Below are 19703 nucleotides of genomic sequence, written 5' to 3'. Positions count from 1 at the left end.
TCCCTCATCAGCTTTATATTCTTGGAGGAAGCTGGCCATACAAGTTTGTAAAGCACTTTGAGAAAATCTGCATTTCCTGATTAAGAGCCAAATGTTATTAGACAATGAGGAATAAGACATAATAAAAGTTTATAGCCTAATAAACTGGGTACGTACAAGTGCTACTTGAAATTTACTCTACTGGACAGAGTTAAAGTAAAATGTCTCATTTGGAACTAGCCTATATCTGAGACACACAGTATGTTTATAAAATTTTTGTTACAGACTTACAATAAACCAAGGAAAAAGCCCAATCACTAATTATATATAAAGTATTTATTTTTATGCACATATTTACCTACAAAATTTACAGAAAATAAAACAATGCAGAATATATAGAATACCCCCTTAAGACTTCTTAGGAGCAGAGGGTTTTATTGCTACAGTTCAAAGAATAAAATCTTATACACATGAAAGCCAGGATGAACACATGAAATGGCAGCCTAGTTAAAAAGTTTTTGTCCTGTTACTGAATTTTCAGCTTTATGTCAAATGAAATTTAAAAGATTGCTCTTGAAATAATTTAAACCTTTTCAGAATCTTCTAATAAACAGGTAAAAGGCACCTCCAGTTCTTTAAAATATTTACAGCAATCCCAATAGTTTAAGAGTTATTATAGTACATGTGGCTAATATGCATACACAGTATGTCAATAACACTCTCTAAACAGTGAGAATTGTAGACTCTATTGTGGCACCGCCCCCCTGCACAATACTAGTGTAACAGCACTTTGACCACAGCATAAAATCCAATTATCTAAAACAATAACTACCAAATTCCCAGACAATACATAATTTATAACTAAACTGATATTTTCAGAAGCCTCTGGAGTGTTCTTAAAATTATTTTAAAAATATAAAGTAAATTTAGCATTAAATGAAAACAATGAACAGGAAAATATCACAATAGTGGCCAAAGTTCACTATCTGGTTTAACAAAAAATGTTTCTCAAAACGTCTATAATTTCTTACAACATAATGAAGATGAGTTTCCTCAGTCTAAGCCCAATCCCTTGGTTTTCCTGCATTATGATTAAAAAAGAGTGTGAGAAGAAAAGGCACAGCTACACATAACAGTTGGTTTTAAAAAGCGGTGGAGATGGCAAGCTGATGTTTCTGAAATACTGGTGCAGGAGAACCAAGTCCACAAACGCTTTCTCCTTTGACATTGGCATTGATTTGCTATTTACAGTAGTTTGCAAAAATAATTATAAAAACTGGATGAGGTTCTGTTTCTAAGTTTAACTTAGTAACATACACACATACTTCATCTGCAACAATCTCTGCAGGATCTGAAGTACTAAAGTGACACTAATACTGATACATAGACAATCCAAGGTACCAAAGCACTGATAATGTGAGTCATCATCAAACTATCTGGGTAAATATTGCACACTTCTTGTCAGCTGTTGCTATGACCATCAAATATCCGACTGTAAAAGGAATCCTTATGGCTTTTGCTGCCCACTTCTCTGAAGAAAGGCTGCGTTAGGTCCCGTAACAATGACTGCAGATTGTCACTGAACATGAGGCCTAGGTTTCAAAATCAGTTTTCCTGTCTGCAAAATTAAGAAATAAGTTTTTTAATACACAGGTCTATTAAAAACACCACCATTTTATCTATAAACCTCAAAGGGCATTTGAAGGGCATCAGAACACCTCCCTATATTTAGTCAAGGTTAAGGAATTAACAGTTATATTTTCAAAGTTTTCTCTGTGTGGAGCTTTCTTCCAAAGTCTTTATTACCTTATTTATTTATTAATCCTAATCTGAGGATATTTTTTCCATTGCTTTTCAGATAAGGTGGAAGGGAGAGAGAGAGAAACATATCGCCTGCTCGCACCTAGAGCTGGGGATTGAGCCTGCAACTGAGCTACGTGACCTTGACTGGAATCTAACCTAAGACGCTTCAGTCGGTGGGCTGACACTCTAACCAAACCAGCTAGGGCTAAGTCTTTATTACTTTAAAACACACACCTACAATCTTTATTTGATGAATTCCCTGTCCACTGGCTATCTAAAAATCAGCCAATCAATCCCCTAGATAAAACAAAATCCTAGCTTGTATAGACCAATTTATGCTCCTTACCAAGCGAAATGTATAAAACTATGTACCTGGCAAAAGCATTTCTCCTTTCCAACAGTAAATTTTATTTATTATTTATTTTACTTTTCCAACAGTAAATTTTAATTTTCTCAAGTTAAAATGTAAACCAATGGCTGGAACAACAGACACTCAAACACTGCTTGTTTTCAGTGTAAGTGACTACAACTCCTTTGTGGGGCCAACTGTCATCTTCACAACCACATACACAATCCATACAATTCCATTTGCAGGAATTTATCTGAAGGAAACTAAATGCGAGTGTAAAGATGTGCATGTAAGTGTTATTAATGCTTTCATTCAACATTTATGGACTGCCTACTGTGTGCCAGGCCTTGTGTGAAATGCTAGAACTCCAGCAATGAACAAAGTTCCTTGTCCTTGTAGAGTTAAGTTCTAATGAAGAACATACAAGGTTTGTAATATGGGTTGGATTACGATGGAGCCATAAAATGGGACAATATGTAACTAAACAAATGGAAGGCCTTAACTGAGATAATGCAGGTAATAAGTCCAGGACCTTGCACGATTCATGTCCAAAACATGAAGGCTCTTAAATCATGAGGTTGTGTTGAAAACCCGTCACACACCTTCCTTTACAAAGCAGAAGGGAATGTGAAACAAAATATAACACAGGGTGACTCTCTTTGGTTGGTAAGATTCTAGGTGGTTTTAATTAACAAATTTTATTATCCTCAGGTCAAAAGTGTTGTCAGGATTCTAGTCATTTCTTGATTCTCACTTTCACTTAATTTTTGGTGATTTCTTGGTATTTTGATAAAACTTCGATACTAATTTTCCACTTTTTTATTGTGGTATAATTTATATAGAATAAAATGATCAAATCTTTTGTACAGTTTTATGAGTTTTGACAAATGTATTCACCATGTAGCCACTACCAGGATTAAGCTACAGGACATCACATCACCCCTTTCCGGTCAATAGTATTCCCGCTCCCTGCACAGACATAACTGCTTCCGGAACAGATTATTTCTGCCCGCCTGTGACCTGTGTATAAATGGCATTGGAGCCCTGGCCAGTTTTGCTCAGTGGTTAGAGCATCAGCCCACGACTGAAGGGTTCCATGTTCAATTCCGGCCAAGGGCACATACCTCAGTTGCAGGCTTGATCCCCAACCCTGGTCGGGGCAAGTGCGGGAGGCAACCAATAGATGTGTTTCTTTCACATCGATGTTTCTCTCTCTCTCCCTGCCCCCTCTTCCACTCTTTCTGAAAAGCAATGGAAAAAATATCCTCGGGTGAGGACTGAAAAAACAAAAAAATTTAAATGGCATCAGACAATATGTTCTTTTGCATCTATTTCTTTTACTCAATGTGTTTCACTCAATTACTACGTTTCAGTAGTCTTTACCTTTTATATAACATATATAGTATTCTACTGTATGAATATACCACTATTTGTTCACTCATGGTTTTAATCTATTTTAAATTACACAAGCCAAAGATTAATGTAATCTCATTATAAAAATTCAAATCCAGGTAAGCTAAAGTCATCCTTTCCATCTACCTCAAATTCTAGCCTTCTTAAAGAAGAAACCAGTTTTAGTATGAATTATTTCAGATTATTTTCTATGGATTACATTCACACATATAAACATCTGATGTTTCTAACATGCTGAAATATTTGAGGGCAAAATATGTCACTTGGGATTTGTTTCAAAACAATTTGATGAGGAGGTGGGCAGGCTGCACATGAAATAAGCTAGCCACAAGCCAATTATTGTTGACACTGGCCAGTGGGTGCATCAAGTTGATTATATTCTTCTCTTTGTCATTTTATGTTTGGAAATGTTCATAACTGAAACTTTTTTTAAAATAAAACACAAGCTGTACCACAGTAGGCATACTGTTTGGTAATTTACTTTTTGTACCTAACATTGTGTCTGGGAGACCTTCCATGTTCGTATTTATAGATGTACTTCTGGTTTCCTATGATGAGGCTAGAGCACAGCCTCCTTTACCACCCCTGCAGAGAAACGTAAAAATTGTTTCCGGCTACAACTACTGCAAAGGGTGGTGCAATACCAACTTTGCACCTGCCTCCAGTGTGCATGTGTGATGGTCCCCCCAGCGTAGATGGAGAGAAAAGTTAGGTCAGGAGGCACGTGCATTTCACATTTTGTTAGCATGCTAAAAACTGCCTCCAAAATGGCTGCACCAATGCATGTTCTCAACAAGCAGGGGGTGGGAAAATCCATTTCACTCCAGAACTGGAATTAGTGCTGCATTTTTGCCAATTTGGCATTAACACCAATGGAAACTCAGTTTTCCTTGATTACAAATGAAGCTGTCTCATCTCTACGTCTATTAGCCATTTCTATTTCCACTTCTGTGATATGACTTCTTTCCCCATTTTTAAAATGTACTATTTGTCTTTTTCTTACCAATTTTTAATAGGTCTTTAATTATTTTGTATACTATCCTCTATATGATACCTTACAAATAGTTTTTCTAGTCATTGCCTCAAATGTTAGTGCAATTAAATGTATCCAACTTCTTCCATTATGGCATTTCTGTTTTGTTTTAAAAAGCATTTTTAGCCCTGGCCAGGTTTGCTCAGTGGTTAGAGCATCGGCCTGTGGACTGAAGGGTCTTGGGTTCAATTCCAGTCAAGGGCACATACCTCAGTTGCAGGCTCAATCCCCAATCAATATCTCTCTCTCACATTGATGTTTCTTTCTCTGTGTCTCTCCCCCTGCCTTCCATTCTCTCTAAAAATCAATGGAAAAAATATCCTCAGGTGAGGATTCACAACAACAAAAAAAGCACTTTAATACCCCAAGCTTATAAACATATTATTCTTCGTTTTTTAAAAAATATGCTTTTATTATTATTTTTTAATCCTTACATGAAGATATTTTTTCCACTGCTTTTCAGAGAGTATGGGGGAAGAGGGAGGGGGAGAGGGAAACATCAATGTGAGAGACACACATCGATTGGTTGCCTCCTGCTCCAGCAGCAACCAGGGCCAGGTGTTGAGCCTGCACCTGAGGTCCGTGCCCTTGGCTGGAATCGATCCCAGGACCCTTCAGTATGAGGGCCGATGTTCTATCCACTAAGCCAAATTGGCTAGGGCTAAACATATTCTTCTATATTTTCTTCTAATGCTTTTATGATGGGATGTGTATGTCTTTTTAAACATTCCCTTCAGATTTGAAATACCAACCTTATTCTCTGATTTTTTTTAAAAATCGAATTGCTTAATCTTTATTTTCTTCCACTAATCCAGTTGTCTTCCTTTCCTAATACTTTTTTTGCTCTTTATTCTAATTTTCTATCCTGAATAGGTATCATTTGTTTAAGTTTCTTAAATTGAAGGTAAAGGCACTTTTATAAATAAGCAAATCAAAACTGTGACACACTCTTATAATACCTGGACACTGTTTAAGATCCTACATGCAGAATGTCATTAGAAAAATCATAGCATGTAGTTTACAAAACCAATACCCACTGAGCCAATTTTGGCCAATAATGATCATGGTATTTCACTGAATCTAAGATGGCTTCAATTATGAGATGCATCATTATTTTGCGTCATCTAAGGAAAATTATTGTCAACTCTACCAATTTAATTGTAAAACACTATTGATTTATTGGATGCATCTCAATTTCAGACATGCATCTAATATAATGTTAAAATATTAAAAAAGTGTCTTAGAATCAATGTGATAAGGTGTATTCCCATCAGTTAATTCCATGGAGACAATTACTGCTAATAAAATGCCTGTTTTACTTGAGCCAAAACATCTCAGTCGTTTCACACGTCTATAATTTTCAAATGAAGAGAATACTTACGTCATCACAAGACATATTGTACTCTGCTAACACGTTTCGACATCGCGCGGCTATACTGAATAAATGAGGTCAAAGGAAAATTTATCATTTCAAGAATAAGCTTTTAACAACGCTTAGTTCACTGAGAAGGTGCTTTAACTTCGTTCAGAGAGTAAAAATCATGTAAAGGATACATTGATGGAGCAACTACTCTCTTGTGTATCCCAGCAAAGAACAAGCCTATCAGAGTGATACAACTAACGGTGAAAAACGGATGGTTCCACAACGATGTGAGGAAGGACACCTGGAAAAGAGTTCAAGATATAAAAATGTTAAAAGTCTTAGAACAATACAGATTTCTACCTCTCCACTCATGTATACATATATGTAACATTTTAATCACCTAAAATAGGAGGATCTGAAGACTTCCAACATGGCTAGTCCTCCATATTGCTGTGCTATAAAAATACATAATACATCTTTTATATCTCCCATGTAGCAAGAAAACACAGCAATGTTCCCCCTATTCATTCCAAATACCTGAACCACTGCAAATCCACTCCTGTAATAAAAACTACCTACCACAAATATGTACTGAACCCCGCCTAGAGAGCAGCAATTAAAAAGCACAGGCTCTAAGTTGCCGAGAGCAGGGGCACTGTCCTGTGCATGGCCTTCCCCAACATCTGCCACAGCACGTGGCAGAGACAGGTGCTTGATAAGCATTGCTGAGTGAATGAAGATGATCTGATCTCAAGGAAAACACACCTGATCTAGTTACCTTCCCTGTTAAAAAGCTTCGTAAGAGTCGGGCCAGCTCTGCCACGTGTCACCTGCCACAAAGGTACCTATGCTACTATACTCCTCCTCTCCTCTCCACCTGGCTAACTCCTGCACAACCTTATAAGACTCAACTCCAGCATCACCGGTCCTCTCTGCAGAAGCAGTGATGAGTTTGATTGTGAAGTTACTGAGATTCTGATGGTCACAGGACACAGCAGGGGAAAAGGGTTAGCAGCTATCCATAAAGAACTGGCGTTTAGGAGAAGAAAAGGGAGCATCAGATCTGGGATACTCAGTTGGTAGCAGGAAACAGGACACTACACAACACTAAGAGGATGTAGAGGGACAGGCGTTCAGGAGCCAGGCACTGAAATCAGGCTGGGGCGGGGGGAAGGTGAAGACAAGAAAGGAGATGAAAGGAGAGAAGACAGATATTTAGAGTCTGGAAAAAGAACTCAGGTGGGCGAGTAAGCGAGCATGAGCGACAGAACCAAGCTAAGGGCCTCTGCACTCAAGTCACACTAACAGGTGCATACATCTCAGGACAGCGACTGAACTTAGGAAAAGCACCTGGTAGATGGCCCAGCACGGTCCTGGTTAAATAAACTTGTCAAATGAAGAAATGAGAGGCTGGAAACACCAGGAGGAAGAAGCTCCCAGAAGGATGAGCTCCTGAGAAAGATTAATATTCCAGAGGACTGCCTTCTTAAAACCTGAGGACAGTTTAATTCCCACGGGCCAGCTGTGTTTTATGTGGCCTGCGCCATGTTAGCACAGACATGTGTTAATTTTAATTAGCACATGTTTTAATTTTAATTAGATCAGCCAGCACCAGCCTTCTTTCCTCCATGGCAGCAATCGGCTGCATCCAAACAGCAGTTTCCCTTTGGGTCAGGCGTTCCTGCACTGCCCAGTTTACCATACTCCCTCTCCTGCCGCCTCCCCGGCTAGCCACTGGCTTTGGGTTTGCATCTCCTGCTACAGACACAACTGCCACTGAAAACTCTTGTCAGGCTGGAGCTTATTCAATACTAACATATACATAGCCAACCCTTAGGCTAATCCTTATATTCTCACCTAATTTAAAAAATCATATTAACGACAGAGTTTTGGCGTATTTCAAATTACATTTACCTCTGTGTTTTATTAAGACCTCAACTAGCTGAAAATCAGCTTGTATTTTCCCCAATTAGAAGTCAGGTTCATTTCCCAAGACAGGCCTTTTTCAATCTTCCTGCCAGCTTCCTCACTCTCCCCCTCAAGACCAGTACCACGTGCAGTCTTCAGATCAGATTTCTATACACGAACACACAGGAGAGGCCCCTATCTGCCGCAAAACCCTCTATTAGCATAAAATTCCATCACCAACCTCCCCTGCTTCTTACCTCCCCACCCCAGTGGATCAAGTCAGGGACACTGCATGCTAAATAAACCCCTGGCTGTCTCGATTGCTATGCAGACTGCTGACAAAAGTCTTACTATCAGGGTTTTCTCCTGTATAACCTGAAAGGTCATAAATAAAGCTACTGAAAGTAGGCTACCTAATTACAGCTTAAAAGAGGGAAGTCAGATTAAGATTTGTGAAAATTAGAACATCATTATTACCTAAATAAAGCTGCACTGGGAGGAAAACTCACTGATAAACTAGAGACTACTGCTTTTCTAATAAAAAAGCCCAAGTTTGAAATTAAGACCCAATATAGAAGAGGTAGAATTTGAGAAACATGCCATCAGCTTTCATCAAAGTATGCTTCAAGAAATACCATTATGGACTTGGTTATTGCATTTGGTATAGGGATATTCCTGGACAGTGCCCAATGGGAGATCTCTCAGTGTTTCCTATATTAAACTTCAGGCAGGAAATATTTTTAGAGATAAACACTGAGGAAATAAAGCTTTGCTAGCTTAAGCAACTTACACATATGTTCTCTTCATAGACAATGAAGACAATGGAACTGGCTGTGACATTATTGATTAGGTGACTCAGAGACTAATCAATGCCTCAATCTAGAAATTGTAGCCTACATGGCCTACACTATCAGTGACCTGGGTTCTTTCCTGGTTTTGACCTCAAAGTCTAATTAGTTTTTTTCTAGTCTTGACTTTTTATTACATTTATTTTTTAAACAATAGTTTATTGATTTTTAGAGAGAGAGGGAGAAGAGAGAAACACTGATGTGAGAGCATAACATTGATCGGCTTCCACCTGCATGCCTCCCACAGGGGATTGAGCCTGCAGCCCAGGCATGTGCCCTGACTGGGAATGGAACCAACAACCTCTTGGTGCACAGGAAGACACCCACTCAGCTGAGCCACACCAGCCAGGGCTTTATTACCATTATATTTTGCTATTTTATCGTGTTTCCTGCAAAGCCACCTCAAATGCTTTATGGGATGAGGAAAGGTATTAACAAAGAAAGCTCATATAGGAAAATGTTGTTTTATAATTTTTAAAAGCTAGCACTGAGGATACTAACTGAACAAAGCAGAACAAAGACAACGTTTACACTAAAATGTAAAAATATGGGCAAATGAGACAAGTAAAAGCTGCACACAAGTTCAGAAATGAGTGAGAAGTAATGTAAGTGGAGTGAGACTTCTGAGACCTTTTTCCCTGTAAAGATACTTAATTTACCATAGCCAGCCGTTTTTCTTAAACACATTAATGTAAAGCATGCTTTAATGTGATTAATATCACTATTAGTAGTACCAGGTAGCAGCAGCTGAATAACACTTTAAATGAACAACGCACTGCTATAACCAGTATCTATTAAAGATTTTAATCTTTTAAAGATTTTAAAACAAAACTTCTACCTTTTGTGTCTCGGGATCTATTAACCAGTTCCAGGCACCAGTAGCTGTACAGACAGATACCACTATAAGAAGCACTGATGAAAGATAAACACAAAATTAGTAAGGAATAAGCTCTTAATACTTGATAGTGCTACCATCAGTTACTAATAAATGACAGCCAAGGAAGCAGCACTTTATTAAATGGAAAATGCACTTGTCTAAGGAATTAGGGGACTTGCCATAAACCTTGAGGAATTCTCCCAAACCTCATGAACCTTAGTAACTAAGGATAACACGATTCCCCTTATTACTTTAGTCAGAACTTACAAAATTAAAGCAATAAATCCAAGATGGTAAAACTTTAAGATTCTATGTTATATAACTTTCATTGTGCTTTGTGCTGATTTTGCAGATTCTGTAAATTCAAATTTAAAAAAGCAAACAAAAACAACAAAAAAACCCCTCTCATTTTTCAATGTAACCAACTGAACAAAGACTCCTTTATGAATGCACTGCCAATTCTGACTAAAGGACTTGCCTTGTGGACGACTGCCCGCTGTTCAATTAAACAAAGGTCAGTGTTCGAAAGTGTGGACAGAGCACACCATCACCATTCAGTACTGGATTCTCTTTAAGGGACTTGAAGGTCAGGATAGAAACTACTGATAGTAAATGTTAGATAGGGTTTCTCTCTGCCCACTTAGCTAGAATTATTTTTAAAAGTTCTAAATAAGTCATAAGTAAAACTTAGGAATAAGTGGCATTACTAAAAAATAATAAAAAGGCACCAAGACCTAGTTAATATTCTGATCCAGACAGTTACTGTCTTTCAGTTGGGATGCATAGTTTTCGAACGTAGAGATCAAGCTTCAATGAGCAATAAAACCTTGTGTCTAGAAGTGCTGGCAAATTACTTTTAGAAGAGACAAGTCGCACAAAAACAGTCTCATTTTAGGTATTTAGTAACAATCAAAATTTCAAAATTATGTTCTCAGCTGAGAACAGATTAAATTCAATTTCCTATAGTTCTATATTTCCAATAAGAAATATACTATAATAGTTTTTATTTTAAATAAAGCAAAAGCAAAGCCACTAGAGGGGACCCTCATACACCCACTTTTATGCACACACATTAACCATGCTGATGTCATTATATGTAAGCACTGAGACCACGATCCAGAAAAAGTAAAGCATGTTCATTACACTGCATTGTATGAGACAGGACAGCATCACAGATCTTTCAAAAGATTCTCAATAGCAGTGAAACAAGGTAGGTAAACCAGAGAACCTGAGAAAATCACTATTCGTGAATTCTGACCAATCAGAATTTTCATAGCACAGAATAAAACTTTGCAAACAAATGTAATAAAAATTACAGGAGAAATCTTGACAGGAAAGACCCGTACCTGCATTAGTGCTCTTTTGGTCCCACAAACTGAGTTACACTTGAAATACAGTATGTCCCTGATGTGTGCTGTTGTACTTCTTTCTTGGCAGGATTTAAGTTTCAACAATAAACATCCGAGAAACTAAGACTGTTCCCAGCATAAGTCAGCAAGGCACTCTGTTTGCTATTTGTACACTTGCCTGTATTTTCTTATATTTCCACTGGGCAGTAACCATAACTCTTTCTAATCATATTTTGTAATAGTCATCATATTTGTGGACAGTAATAATGTGAATTTTTCTAAAGCAGAACAATTATGCTGTTAAAAACCACTAAAAGTAATTTCATAACCTTTGCAAATACAGTGTGGGGCAAAAGTAGGTTTACAATTGTTCATATGGAAAATAACACAATAATAAATAAATAATAATACAAGAATAAACTGTTTCGTGTACTCACAACTGTAAACCTAGTTTTGCCTCACCCTGTAAATGTTAAATATGATTTTCTTTAACAAAACTTTGTTGTAAAACTGCAAAACAGGCTACTGAAAATTTTATCAAATGTGTTATCAAATTTGTGATTTTTAAAAAATAAAAGTATATCTATTTTAATGGGAAAATAAAAATTCAACCACAAAGATTCTTCTTTAGGGTTGCCAGTTCCCTTTCTTAAAAATTTCTTTATAATGCATTGCTTACAATGTTAAAAACTGTCAAAACAAAAGGAAATCTATGGTTTAGTAAAGCCAGTGTTTGTTATTCAAGTTTTACATAAAAGTAAATCATTGCTGGGCAGTGAGAAGAGTATCAACTGTCAGTTTATTTCCTCTTAAAAACACTGAGGCACTTACTTCTCCAGCGTCCAGTGGCAGGTTGCAAACAATGAATATATTCAGTAAGTCTCCTCTCGAAAGCCTTGAGATCTAGGCAAAAAGATTTCAATCTTCTTATTAGCTGCTCTTACTAGGTTAAGTCTGCAAAGATGAAATTTTAGATGCTCTAACTGCTTCAGGTCTTACACACCGACTTACATGTACGACTGCACTGTTTACTTCGTTTACTAGGACAGCTTTAAGCACTTGACAAAAACACTAGGTTTCTTTAGTTCCAATTTCACATATAAGGAAACTGGCTGGTTCACTTTTAGAAGCTTCGTAAAATGGTAAGTGGAAAAGCAGCAGCAGCCTCAAGCCGCAGCCAAACGCTAGAAATTTGGGGGTTGCAAATAAAAGGATCAAAATCAGGTCGAGTTTTGATTCTGCTGGAACCAAGAACTTCCTAGTAGACAGAACAACCTATTACCTAACACCCACGTCTTCCCGGTCTACTGGGATGCAGGCGCCCGGCTCCGACCTCTGGCCCTTATATTTATTTAACTCCAGGGCTACACTGCTCGACCTCGGACCTGCTAACGGGCCGGCGAGAAAACAGTCCCCCGCCCTCCCCGCGAACGGAGGAGACGCGATCTCGGCTCCATCCGCGGCCGGCGCCTCCCCGAAGTCAGGGGCGTGCGAGGCGCCCGCGAGCGCGCACGGAGGGGGCCGCTCCCACGATCGCGCCTCTCACGCTTTAAAAAGGAGATCGGGAGGCAAACTCTCACCCCGGCAGTTACCAGAAGCCAGGGCAGCAACCAGGGATACGGCTCACGGGGTTTCCAAAACAAAGATAAGGGGACCAGGGAGACAAGCCGTGGGGTGTCCAGAGCCGAGCGAGTGAACGCGCTACCCAGCGCCCAGCGCCGACGGGAACTGATGAATTAAAAGCAGCCCGAGGAGAAGCCCCACGTTGAAGCGGGGGCCCGGGCGGCGGGAGCAACGCCCCCAGGTCCGCAGAGGCCACGCGCCGCCGCCAGCGTCCCGGCGGGTCCCGCGCCCCCCAAACTCCCGGAGGCGTCCGTCCACCCAATGCGGCCTCCTCTCCCCGCGGCGGCCTCTCCGCGGCTCCGGCCCCTCCGGAGCCCCGCCGGCATCTGGGGCGACCCCGGGACACGCCCGGGCGGCCCATACCTTCCGCCTGCTCCAGCGAGTTCATGTCGGCCGGCAGCTCCGGTCACGGACGCGGGCCCGTCCGCATCGCAGCTCCGCGGCCCCCGCCCGGCCCGCAACACCGACTCCCACCTCCAACCGCTCTCCTCGGCCCCGCCCCGCCGCACCGCCCCCTGCCTACACCCGCTGCGCTCACAGGGCGCCTCTGTCCCACCTCACAACTAAGGCGGCTTTCTATTGGCTGATTGCGGAACGGGCCTCGGGGCCTAGCGTTGGACGGTCAGCCGGAGGGGCCAAGAATAGCCCGCGTCCGGGCCGGTGTGACGCTAGCGCCGCCTCCTGCTCCGGAGAGGAACTGCAGCCTGTCCCAGACCGTGGGTTCACATGTATGTTTCTAGTTTCCAGCTTCTTTCATTCCTCAAATATTTATTGAGCGCCCACTACCTTCCGGGCAGCGATCTAGTCTCTGACAAGGGATTCAGAAATCAACGAGCTTGCCCTTCCCCTAGGACTCAAGGGGAAATATGTACAGAACTAGCGAGGATACAAAATAATGGAATTCCTTATGCATAGCACCTCTTTCCTAGATATCCACCCCCTTAAGCAAGCATTTCTCCCTTGATTACTTTTTTCTCACGACGACTTGCATAAATCATAAAGAAGGCAAACAAAGCACCCCAATACCAAGAACTCTAAAAATGTCTGGGGGGCCTCGACTACATTTATATTTGATTTAAATGCTCTCCTGCTCATTTCCATGTGGTCACTCATTCATTCTAGAACTACTGACTGCATGGCCTGCTAAGCGCTGGACCAGGGATGGCGTTGCGAGAGAGACAGACAAGATTCCTGTCCTCAGAGTGGAAGGGTTATGGCAGGTCATAAACATGCAACTAAGTAATTAGTTTCAGGTAAGGGTAGTAGTTTTATGAAGGAGGTAGCAGGGTAATAGGATACAGTGAGATAAAGGAGGGTAGCAGGAGCCAGGGCTGGGGGTGGGGTGGGGGTGGGGGCATTTTAGTTGAGAATCCCAAGATGAGTGAGAAGAAACCAGCCCTGCAAAGAGGAGGGCTGAGAAAGTTCCAAGCGGCACTTCGGAAAGTTCCCATTTAGGGCGCCTTCCTCTGGACCAAACCCTTTACATACATTATCCCACTGATTTTTAAAAAATATATATCTTTATTGATTTCAGAGAGAGGAAGGGAGAGGGAGAGAGAGAAACAGCGATGTGAGAGCGCAGCCCTGAGGGATGCAGTGGAGCCTGCAAGCCTGGTACCTGCTCTGCCGAAGAATCGAACCAGCAGCCTTTTGGTGCACAGGCCGATGCCCAACCGGCTGAGCCACACCAGCCAGGGCAACTTTTTTTTATTTTTTAAAATGAACTAAAGTAAAATAAAAAAATATTGGCATCACGGGGAGTCAGCATAAGTATTGTTTCATGATCTTTTCTTTTGATTGTGTGTGTGCACTCCTGCTGGGTTCCAATTGTAATATAAAGCATACACCTGACTGAGGGTTCCATTAACAAAAACAGTTTGAAAGTTTGAAAGCTACCAAGCTAGGTATTAGTAGGCTTACTGTACAACTGAGAAAAGTAAAAATGAGTTTGCTCAGATCTTGCAATTATTGTCATAGCCTGGATTTAAGCCCCAAATAAAGTACTCCCTGACTTCTTTTATTTATTTATACATTTACTCATTTATTTATTTTTTAAATCCTCACCCAAGGATATTTTTTCCATTGCTTTTCAGAGAGAGTGAAAGAGAGAGAGAAGCATCTATGTGCCTCTCACATTGATTGGTTCCCTCCCACCTGCGCTCCGACCTGGGTCAGGGATGGAGCCCCCGATGGAGGTACCAGCCTGTGGCCAGAATCAAACCCCGGACGCTTTAGCCCACGTGCCAGCGCTCTAACCACTGAGCCACGCCAGCGAGGGCTCCCCCTGACTTCTTGCTCAATGTTCCATCCCTCCACCTCCAAGTCTCATTTTTCACATTAGCCCTCGGCACCCAGCAGTGACAGGCTCTCCTGGGCGGGGTCCTGGGGAGGGGAGGAGTGAGACCTTGCAAAGCACTGCCACACTGGGAGTTTTGCTAACTTGCCTTCAAAAGAGACCGTCCTGGTAAGTGCTGGGCTTTTGTTTGCCTGAGGGAGGTGCAAGTTTCCAGCAAGAACCTTGGACAGCAGAGGGGAGAATAAGGACCGCCTCCTGGCCCCCCCCTTTCCTTTTAGGGTGAGCAAATCTGTCCAACCGGCCTCTGAGAGGGTGCCCATTACTCACCTGTCACTGGCATCTATGTGGCTGGATCACGGAGGCTGGAGGAGCAGTAAGGCACAAAGAGAGGAAAATAGGGCCATATGGTCAGAAGACACTTGGACCCTGAAGGAATGGGGAGACCAAAGGATGTAGATTTGTAGCAACTTCCTACCAGCGAGATTTGGCAAGGAGAAGGTAGTCAAGAAGCATTGAAGGAATACAGGTTCCAGGCACTGGATGTGGGCTGGGAATGCAAAAATCTTCCACCCCTGCCTTCTGTAAGGGTAGAGTTTGGTGTAAAAACAAAAGCCAACATCGAAGAGTCTTAAAACATCAGTGATGTGGTGAAGATCGCTTCAAAGAGAGATACCCAATACGATAGCTAAGTCCTCTCCATGTTCCTAGGAGGGCTGGCGCTCCACCTCTTCTAGCTCCTGAGCAGTATGCCCCCTTTAAGCCCTGCGACAGCAGCCAAAGGGCTCCATTAAGCCCGTTTCAGAGGTGAGTTTATAGATGAGTTGATCAACCCCAAACCCTGTAGGTGGAGTTATTATTGATGACTCTCTCTCTCTCTCTCTCTCTCTCTCTCTCTCTCTCTCTCTCTCTCTCTCTCCACACACAGTATATCAAATTAGCAAATCCTGTTGGCTCTGCCCTCAACATATATTTAAAATGCAATCACTTCCACTGCCACCACTCTGGCCTAAGCCACCACATAACCTAAATTTCCTGCAATGGCCTCCAACTGGTCTGCTTCCACCCTTGTCTCAAACAGTGGTTTGTAAAACATTAAAAGACCACATTCCTCCGCGCTGAGAACTTTCCAGTGGCGCCTTAAAGTGACCTTCTGAAATTTTCATCATGGGTTTGAATACTTATAAATGATGTAATTTCTGGTATATTGTAGATATTGACATTTGGACATAAACTGTTACATCAATCTTTCTAATGTACTCAATGCAACCTAAGTGCCATTCCAATTTGATACCCACCCCCCTCCCTTTAAAAATACATGAATATCTCACTGGCTGGTGTGGCTCAGCGGTTGAGCATTGCCCTATGATCGAGGAGATCAATGTTTGATTCCTCAGGGCACATGCCCTGGTTGTGGGCTCGATCCCCAGGTGGGGGCGTGCAGGAGGCGGCTGATCAATGATTGATGTTTCTAGCTGTCCCTCTCCCTTCCTCTCTCTGAAATCAATAAAATCATATTTTTAAAAATACATGAATATTTCTTATGAACATACACACAAAACCCTCAAAAAATGTTAGCAAATTGAATTCAACAACATGTAAAAAGTATTCTGTGACATGATGAAGTGTGATTTATCCTAGGAATGCAAAGCTGGTTTGGCATCAAAAAATGAATCAGTGGAGTGTTATATCAATAGAATGAAGGACAAAACCCACGTCATTTGTTGAGAACACAGAGAAATCCGAGCACCCATGCACTGGAGGTAGGAATGCATTGCTGTGGGAGACACTATGGCAGTTACTCAAAAAATTAAAATAGAGTTATCATATGATCCAGCAATTCCACTTCTGGCTATATACACAAAAGAATCAAAAGCAGGGTCTCAAAGATTTATTCATATAGCTACGTTCATGGCAGCATTAGTCACAATAGCCAAAAGGTAGGAGCAATCTAGGTGTGCATTGATGGATGAACGGATAAACAAAGTTTTATATATATATATATATATATATATATAAAAGTTATATGTTATATATAAAATATTTTATATAAATAATTTTTTTAATATATAAAATATATAAATATTATATATTTAATATATAAAATATATTTTTATAAAATATAAAATATGTATAATCTCATGGACTCTGACTCAACCCTTAAAAGGAAGGAGATTCTGACACATGCTGCAACATGGATGGACCTTGAGGATATGATGCTAAATGAAATAAGTCAACCATAAAAGGACATGGTTACACTTATGTGAGATACGTAGAGAAGTCAAGTTCATAGAAACAGAAAGTGGAATAGTGGTTGTCAGGGCAGAGTGGGGGCTGGGGAGTTATTGCTCAAAGGGGACAGTTTCAGTTTTACAAGATGAGAGTGTTCTGGGGGTGGAAGTTGGTTGCACACAATGCCACTGAACCGTGCACTTGCAGATGGCTAAGATGGTAATATTATGTTATGTGTATCTTACCAAGATTTTAAAGTGTTTAGAAAATTGTATCATGACCTGTCGTTAAAAACATTTTCATTACTCTCTCAGCAGATTAGGTCCTCCTCGGTACCGTGGGAATGTCTTCTTTTGCAAAGGGAGTCTCACTCGGGCCTGAGACCCTCCCACCTTCGAAATTTCTGAAAAACATCAAAAAGGCTTTATCAAGACATCAAACAAGAACTAATTTTATCTCCTTCACTTAGAGATACTTCCTTTAAGCCAACATGCTCAGAAACAATTGGGAAAATTGTAATGTTAGTAATTAAATGCACCTTTCCAAATACTTTTTGAAAAACAAAAACCCCTTTTTATCTTATTATATACTTCAAATATATTTTCGTCAAAAGCTGAAAGGAGCTGCTTTAGTTCATTTAATTTGCAGCCACTCTTCATCGCCCACTCTGATCGGCAAGGCCAGTCCTTACGGCCAAGCTACAAGGGGCATTCCTGTTAGAAACCGTCCTTTCTCAGTGCAGACCCCCCTTGAAAGTCGACTGGAGCCCAGGTTGCTCGCATCCAACGCGGTGTCCACTCTTAACAGAAACCTGTGCAGGACAAGAGAACCACGCGTGTGGGACGGATTCAGCGCCTCCAGGCCTCCTTTCGGGGCTGCCCCGCTCAGGCTGTCACGGGGTCCCCGCCGGGGGCCCACCGACGCGGGACGGGGCTTGGGCGGCGCGGGGGCCTGCAGGCAAGCCCGGCTCGCGAGGCGCGAGCTTCGGTGCTGTACACGTGTGTTCCATAGCACATGCTGGGAAGCGAGCTAAAACGTGCTGCAGCTGTGGGGTGGTAAAAAAAGTTTCAAAGCCGTCGATTTGCTGTCTTGGTCCCCACCAGAGCTTAAGCTGCTGGGCACAGGCATGCGCCTTTCCCTTCCCCGGCGTTTGCGCGGGTTCTGGCCCACGGCTATTTGTTGCGGGGAAGAATGAACGTCTGATGGAAAACTGAAAGACAAGGGGAGCGACAGGGAATGGGGGGGACAGGCGTGACCGAGAAAGTAACCAGGGAAAACGTGGCAAGAAAGGGAACCGCAGAGTGAGCCAAGCAGTGCGGGCCTGCGCGGGAACGCACCGGGCCAGGCAGGTGAGCGTCCTCCCCAGGGCAGGCGGCCCGGCCCGGCGGTGCGGCCCCTGTGTCCCTGAGGCCTCAGCTTCCCCAGCTGGACAGTGGGCAGATGGCTGGACGTGTTGCCCTGGACTGAACTTGGGGAGCCCTGGCAGCCCTTCAGGGCCCTTCCCCCTGGCCCTGTGCTCCCGCGGTGCAGGGGGTGCCCTTGGATCAGCCCTTCCTTGGCCTCTCACCTTGGGAAAGCTCTTGCTTCTATCCAGTCCCTCCTCCAGTATTTATTGAGGCGGCAAAGTTGGCTATTCCTCCAGGCCTCGGAGTCACACCTGCTTGGGAACCTGAGTGGATGACCCGCTGCGGGACCCTGAGCAGTCACGCTACATCTCTGGCCTTGGCTTTCTCATCGCTAAAATGGGATAATAACAGAATTTACCTTGTAGGTTCTTCTGATAGTAAAATGAGTTAATATGGATAAAGGTTTTACTCAGGTGCCTCCACTTCCCTGCCCCTCACCACACAGCGATCCTTCTGCTTCTGTGATTGTTTAATTCTGTTTTTCCTGCTTAATGTTTGATTAATAAATTTTCCCCAGGAGGGCAGGACAGCGCTCTTATCTTGGTTCACCTGGATCCCCTGCACCTAGCTCTGTGTCTGAATTTCTCCCTTGCATGTTCCTAAGTTGACAGCTAAAGTATTTTTCATGATACGTTTAAAGAGTTGCAAAGGATATCATTAACATTCTATGAATTCACATTTTCTGGATATTTCATGTAAATAAAATCACCATATAATATGTAGCTTTTTGTGACTGGCTTTCACTTTAGTATAAAGTTTGTGGGGTCCATCCCAGTATTTAATTCCTTTTTATTGCTGAAAAGCATTTCATTATATGGATATACCACATTTTTTCTTTTTATCCATTTACCTGCTGATGGACATCTGAATTGTTCCCATTTTTTGGCTATTGTGAATGATGTTCCTATGAAAGTTCATATACAACAAGTCTTTGTTCACACAAAGGCATACGTTTCATTTCATTGGGTTGAAATGCTGGGTCATGTGGTAAATTTATGTTTAATGTTTAAGAACCTGCCAAATTGCTTTCCAAAGTGGCCATACAATTTCACACTCCCCCAATAATGTACGAGAGTTCCAGTTTCTTCATGTCCCCTCCAACACTTGTCCTTTTGACTATACCCATCCTAGTAGGTGTGGTAAAATGCACGTGACAAAAGTCACCATCTTTTTTTATTTTTTATTTTAGTTAGAAATATTACAGATGTCCCTTTTTCTCCCCAATGA

General features: G+C 41.7%; 1 protein-coding gene across 1 annotated transcript; it reads right to left on the bottom strand.

Moving 5' to 3' along the window:
- Nucleotides 1-293: 293 nt before the first annotated feature.
- CNEP1R1 (CTD nuclear envelope phosphatase 1 regulatory subunit 1) lies at nucleotides 294-13011 on the bottom strand. Its single transcript, XM_087827571.1, has 6 exons — nucleotides 12909-13011; nucleotides 11754-11825; nucleotides 9535-9608; nucleotides 6132-6241; nucleotides 5959-6013; nucleotides 294-1597 (listed from the first exon to the last, which is right to left on the bottom strand). The coding sequence occupies exons 1-6, from the start codon at nucleotides 12931-12933 to the stop codon at nucleotides 1556-1558; spliced, it is 378 nt and encodes a 125-aa protein (XP_087683697.1). The 5' UTR covers nucleotides 12934-13011; the 3' UTR covers nucleotides 294-1555.
- Between the last annotated feature and the right edge of the window lie 6692 nt (nucleotides 13012-19703).

The sequence above is a fragment of the Miniopterus natalensis genome, chromosome 18, assembly GCF_054644295.1.
Source record: "Miniopterus natalensis isolate mMinNat1 chromosome 18, mMinNat1.hap1, whole genome shotgun sequence".
Lineage (NCBI taxonomy): Eukaryota > Metazoa > Chordata > Mammalia > Chiroptera > Miniopteridae > Miniopterus > Miniopterus natalensis.
This window is presented reverse-complemented; position numbering and strand designations above follow the sequence as displayed.

Bases quoted from the DNA above. Each gene is read 5' to 3' on its own strand.
- CNEP1R1 (XM_087827571.1), bottom strand. From the start codon at position 12,933: ATGAACTCGCTGGAGCAGGCGGAAG. The intron at 11,826-12,908 runs GTATGGGCCGCC...CTTTTTGCCTAG, and splicing joins CTCGCTGGAGCAGGCGGAAG to ATCTCAAGGCTTTCGAGAGG. The intron at 1,598-5,958 runs GTAAGTATTCTC...TTAATTTTGCAG, and splicing joins ACAATATGTCTTGTGATGAC to ACAGGAAAACTGATTTTGAA.